General features: G+C 41.4%; 1 protein-coding gene and 1 long non-coding RNA gene across 4 annotated transcripts in view; one reads left to right on the top strand and one right to left on the bottom strand.

The window, feature by feature from the left end:
• steap2 (STEAP family member 2, metalloreductase) overlaps positions 1-5,281 on the top strand; it is a 39,427-nt gene that overhangs the window by 14,360 nt on the left and 19,786 nt on the right. For all 3 annotated transcript variants that reach the window (XM_016663250.1, XM_007576558.2, XM_007576559.2), the window contains exons 3-4: positions 3,875-4,041; positions 4,530-5,057. In XM_016663250.1, coding sequence (XP_016518736.1) covers positions 3,875-4,041; positions 4,530-5,057 — 695 coding nt within the window. The remainder of the gene's footprint in view (positions 1-3,874; positions 4,042-4,529; positions 5,058-5,281) is intronic.
• LOC107833584 (uncharacterized) overlaps positions 1-5,281 on the bottom strand; it is a 20,483-nt gene that overhangs the window by 7,620 nt on the left and 7,582 nt on the right. Inside the window, exon 2 of the long non-coding RNA XR_001659346.1 lies at positions 1,435-1,440. This is a non-coding gene — a long non-coding RNA (uncharacterized LOC107833584). The remainder of the gene's footprint in view (positions 1-1,434; positions 1,441-5,281) is intronic.

The following is a 5,281-nucleotide window of genomic DNA, read 5'->3' as shown; positions in this document are numbered from 1 at the left end:
AAAGTGACAGAGGACACAGATATGGGAAGTGTGGAAGCCTCTACTGTATCAAATTGACAGGAATAACAGAGAGTTGGCCATTCTAAGGTAAAAACCGATCGCGAGCACATACAGTGTTTATGTTTTTTTTTTTTTTTTCATCTCCCGCGCCCCCCCTCCAATGGCATGGCGACCCCCGTAGGGGGTGCGCCCCACAGTTTGGGAACCTCTGCAGTAATTTAGGATTGTTTATTTTGATGCAACCTGCATTTGACTTTGAATTAATGTTTCCCTCTTTTACTAGACATTGTTTAATATAATGTTATGAGATTTATTTGACTCGTATATAATTCATGGTACTGAGAACCTTACTGTTAAATTTTAACAGGTTGCAGGTTTTTCAGTTGTCCTTTTGACTGACTAGCTGCGGTATTGCGCCTGCAAGTATGTTGCATGTTTATGTTAATTAGGTGAATTTATTACCAGATAATTTTTTAATTTTGCCAGATCACATAGCAGCATTTATACCTAACGTGAAAAATCAACAACCAATTCAGGTGATCGGCAGAGATCGGCCTCATGGGTGATCGGTATTGGAATTGGCAGCAAAAAAACCTGATTGGAGCATCGCTAGCTTCATATATCTATGTATATGTATTTACTGTGTCATTAACTTATGCCATCATCTCCAACATGCTGGATATCCTTTTCTGGACCAAATCCTGACTGATGGGACTAATTCTTGTCCCATAATTAGCATCTGAATCACAGTTTGTTTGTTTTTTTTCCCAAATCTTTTTGAGAAGCTGTTTTGACTCTGAACATGTTACTCCACCATCCTGGAAGATACACAGATAATCAGAAAACATGCTTGGTTTTGTTCTTGTCAGTAGTATTACTTCTGAAGCCTACAGGCATTCCAGTGTGTGGACAGTTGGGATGCTTCTCTGTTGGTAGCTCACTCATCCCCTACTGGGGCTTTGGACTCAGGGTAAAGTGTATTGTTGCCCCAATGTCCTCTACAGGGAGGGCCTTCTAAAGCCTGGAAAGAACAGAGGTTCCAGGGGGCATGGAACCTCTGTATGGGTGTGGGGGGGCATTTCTTTATTACCAATAATTACGGATGTTCTCTGGGGCTTCTAATGTACTAATTTTGGCATGGTTTGAGGTAGTAACAGTGGCTGGTTATTCATTTCAGTGTAAAGCCACTGTATTCAATGAGTTTCAGTTTTCTTTTTTTGATGTTCGTTAGCTTGGGTTTTAGCTAACATGTTTCTGTTCCACAATATGCTCTTGCACATCTCTTAGTGAATTGAAGTACTTACAAAATTCACACAAAGTCTGATGAATGATGAACTTTACTTCTATTTGAGCAAAAACAATTCTTCAATCTTGCACAGCATTCCACGGTCAAAAAACTGCAGAGCCCAGCTAAACTGGTCACATCCAATGTACTTTCTGCTCTACTGACACACTTTTCTTATTTTGCTATATTGTCGAGTACTTCCACTAGGTGGTGCTTTCCTACAAAAACATACTAAAAGAGAATCTTACTCTTAAGAAAATATCAACATTTACAAAAGGCATACACACAATAATAAACAAACTTGACATTTTGGCTCTTACATGCAGACATCTGACCACAACAGCTCTCAGGAGACGGGAATAAAAGTTTAACGGGTTTATGAGTAGAAGCAGAAAATCAATTGTGAGGACCACCAGTGATGGCATAGTTACTTTGAAAAAGAAACTTTAATCGGATTACTGATTACTTGATTTAAAAAGTAACTAATTTACATTAAAAGTAAGTTTTTTAGTTACTTTCAGCAGCTGTTGGCAATAATGTTCCACCACCTGTGAAAATTACATTGAGCTTTGCCAATACTTAATTGCAAGTTATTTTATAATGGTAATTGTCTCCACTTATAAGGCTGAACTGAAGGGTAGATTGTTTAATGGATACAACGGTACAAAAAAAATGTTAGGAATTTTTGCGTGTTTTTGTTTGTTCCAGTATTGTCTGGAAAACTCTAAGGATTAAGAAGGATTTTAAAGGCCCCCTCCCTACCCCAGCCTCCAGGTTCTGCGTTACGGCCCTGCGTTTGGTGTCAGAGCGCAGCGCACAGCGCTCCTCCTGCAGATCCACTCAGATGTCCCTCTGCACAGATTTGTGACACTTATCTTAATATTAATGGCGTTTAGTTGCACAACTTTACGGACTCGTTCATTCGTGGCTGTTATCACATTTATTGCGCCATTCATATTAGTCTCGATGTTTGCAGTTTTCTGGAGCACAAAGGGAAGCTCGATGTCATTCACAGCAAATATATTAACTTCACATTAACAAAGACACAGTGGGACAGATCATCCAGGAAATTATGGACCTGGAAGGCCTGATGTCAGACAAATTCTGGGGCATGGGAGAATTTTCTGCCATGTTCATTCTGAGAGCAGGATTTCATGTATTTTGTTCTAAAAACTTTAATGAAAGCATTGTGCTTGGGTGCGTTTGTTTCATTCTAGCTGGTGTGCCTGTGTGGCTACTATCGATTGTAGCAGAAGCTGAGGCTTCTGCTACAATCATTTAGCCATTTAGATAGATCTAGATCAGTGGTACCCCAAAACGGTCCTGGAGGGCCGGCATCCTGGATGTTTAAGTTCCCTCCCTGGTGGTAGTAACAACCTCCTCAGTAAGTCAATGTTCTTCTTAGACCTTCTAATGAGCCATCATTTGATCCAGGTGCGTTAAACCAGGGAGAGAACTAAAACAAGCAGGATGCCGGCCCTCCAGGACCCACTATGGGGACCACTGATCTAGATGGAGATCTATCTAGACGGATCTAGCTATAGATACAATCATAGAGAAATAAAGATGATTGAATAATGATTAATACTGAATAATATGTATTAAACTACTACACTATATATATCTATATATATAATACAAAATTCCCTTCTCACTCTTCGCGGGTGTTCTCTCTGATGTTGTTCCTGGGATCTGTTTGAGCCACTGCTCCAGTTTGGGGGTGACTGCCCCGAGGGCCCCGATGACCACAGGCACCACTGTGGTCTTCACCTTCCAGGCCTTTTCCAGTTCCTCTCTGAGGCCCTGGTATTTCTCCAGTTTCTCCTTTTTCCTGATGTTGTGGTCACTTGGTATTGCTACATCCACCACAACGGAGCTAGCTAGCTTTCCTCTGTTCTTTATCCACCACCACAATGTCCGGTTGGTTCGCCATTACCATCTTGTCTGTCTGGATCTTCTTCTTGCCATTGAGCTGGCTTCTCAGTGAAAGAATTGCATATAAATCACGGTCTTTGCCACCTTGTGTCGCATAATTCAAATCAATGTTGGGGAATAATTAAAACTTTTTAAAATTTACAAAAACTAGGTTAACCTTCATAGCGGGGGCTGACCCCCGGTATTACACCAAGCACTATAGCTAATATTAGCTGGCATTTTGCTTGTGGACATAAATACAGTACAATAATATTCTATTCACAAAATATAAATGGTAATATGTTCATCTCACTTGTGAAATGTTGTCCACCAAGCCCTCACGTCAATAGTCCGTCAATATGAACAGAAATATCCGGCATTGTGAGTGTGAGGAGAAGTTTTGAGTACAAGTGTTACAAGTTTTGAGAAGAAAGACATGAAGTCCTGCTTTGAAAATGAAAATGTGTGGTCTTGGATTATGGCAGAAAATTCCCCCATACTGGGGCTTATGTCTGTTTATTTCAAAACCCAAATAAGCAACTTCAAAAACGAGCCCAAAAAAGCGCATCCCGCGACTCATTAAATTTGCAATGATTTTAGAAAAAACAAGCCCCAAACTGCTTATAATGATCGGACTTGACGAAAGAAACTCAAAATAGTTTGGTTGTTTTCTAGGAAAGGTCCTTGTTGATGTGAGTAACAATCGGAGAGTGAACCAGTATCCAGAATCGAATGCTGAATATCTGGCTTCACTGCTGCCAGACTCTGTCGTGGTTAAAGGCTTCAACATCATCTCTGCCTGGGCCATGCAGCAGATCTACCCAAAAGATGCCAGCACCCAGGTACAACTGAATGTCATCTATCCATTGATTAACCGGTGTCTCTGTACTTCCAAAGATAAACAGGCTAAAGTAAATAAACGAGTCCAGTCTGAGGAAAAAAGCCTACATTTTCCACCCTTACTTGTCTGCTCTTACAGACAGCCATGCTGATTTTATTGCCTCAGAAACAGAGTTGGTTTCTCAAGGTCTCTTAACACTGTAGGGTTTTTCTTTTATCTGTGCATTAAGTATGAATACTGCTGTCATCCTCCACTTTCATAAGACTGAGAAATTTATCTTCCTGTATATGAAGGAAATGGAACATAACATGTAGAGATCCTGTTAATGATGTCTGATGGTGATCCAAAAAAGCTCCTAAACTTATGGAATACGAGTGTTGTGTCTAGGTAAACACACAACACTGTCAGACTCTTTGGGACACAGATCGTTATCATCTTACCTCTTTGCCTTCTTCCTTCACTTTTAACCTGCGTTTCTTGCTCTGATAGGTCTTCATCTGCAGTGACTCGATAAAGGCTCGCCAGCTGATCATGGAATTGGCACGCCAGCTCAACTTCCAGCCTGTGGATATGGGTCCCCTGTCTTTGTCCCGTTACATCGAGAACATCCCTGTCCAGTTATTCCCTGGATGGAAGGGCCCTGTCCTTGCTGCTGTTGCCCTCTCCATCTTCTTTTTTGGTTATTCTTTTGTACGTGATATAATTCACCCATATGTGAAGCACAAGCAGAGTGACTTCTATAAGATTCCCATAGAGATAGTGAATCACACCTTGCCCACTGTTGCCATCACTCTCTTGGCCCTGGTGTACCTGGCTGGCCAGCTGGCTGCAGCACACCAGCTTTACTATGGAACCAAGTACAAGCAGTTCCCTCATTGGTTGGAAAGCTGGCTACAGAGCAGGAAACAACTGGGTCTGATCAGCTTTTTCCTGGCTGCTGTCCACATTCTCTACAGCCTCTCTCTGCCCCTGAGAAAGTCTGAGAGGTACCTGCTACTCAACACCGCCTACCAGCAGGTTAGTACTGAAAAGATGGCCATGTAAGATGAACTTTCTTTTGGAGAACATGACATTTTTGTCTAAATCTTTTATGGTGCTACGCACATCAAAAAAGCCTCTGACACTTAAAGTTCAATGCGTGTGCACTTTGAATGCAGGCGCTTGACATTTTGCTCTAGATCTAGTATTTCGGGTGTCAGGTTTTCATTCAAAGTCTATGTGGAGGCACGTCTACATCAAAA

Source organism: Poecilia formosa, unplaced genomic scaffold (assembly GCF_000485575.1).
Source record: "Poecilia formosa unplaced genomic scaffold, Poecilia_formosa-5.1.2 Scaffold410, whole genome shotgun sequence".
In the NCBI taxonomy this organism is placed as follows: Eukaryota; Metazoa; Chordata; class Actinopteri; order Cyprinodontiformes; family Poeciliidae; genus Poecilia; species Poecilia formosa.
The sequence above is the reverse complement of the archived record's forward strand: the minus strand, read 5'-3'. Positions and strand labels throughout refer to the sequence as shown.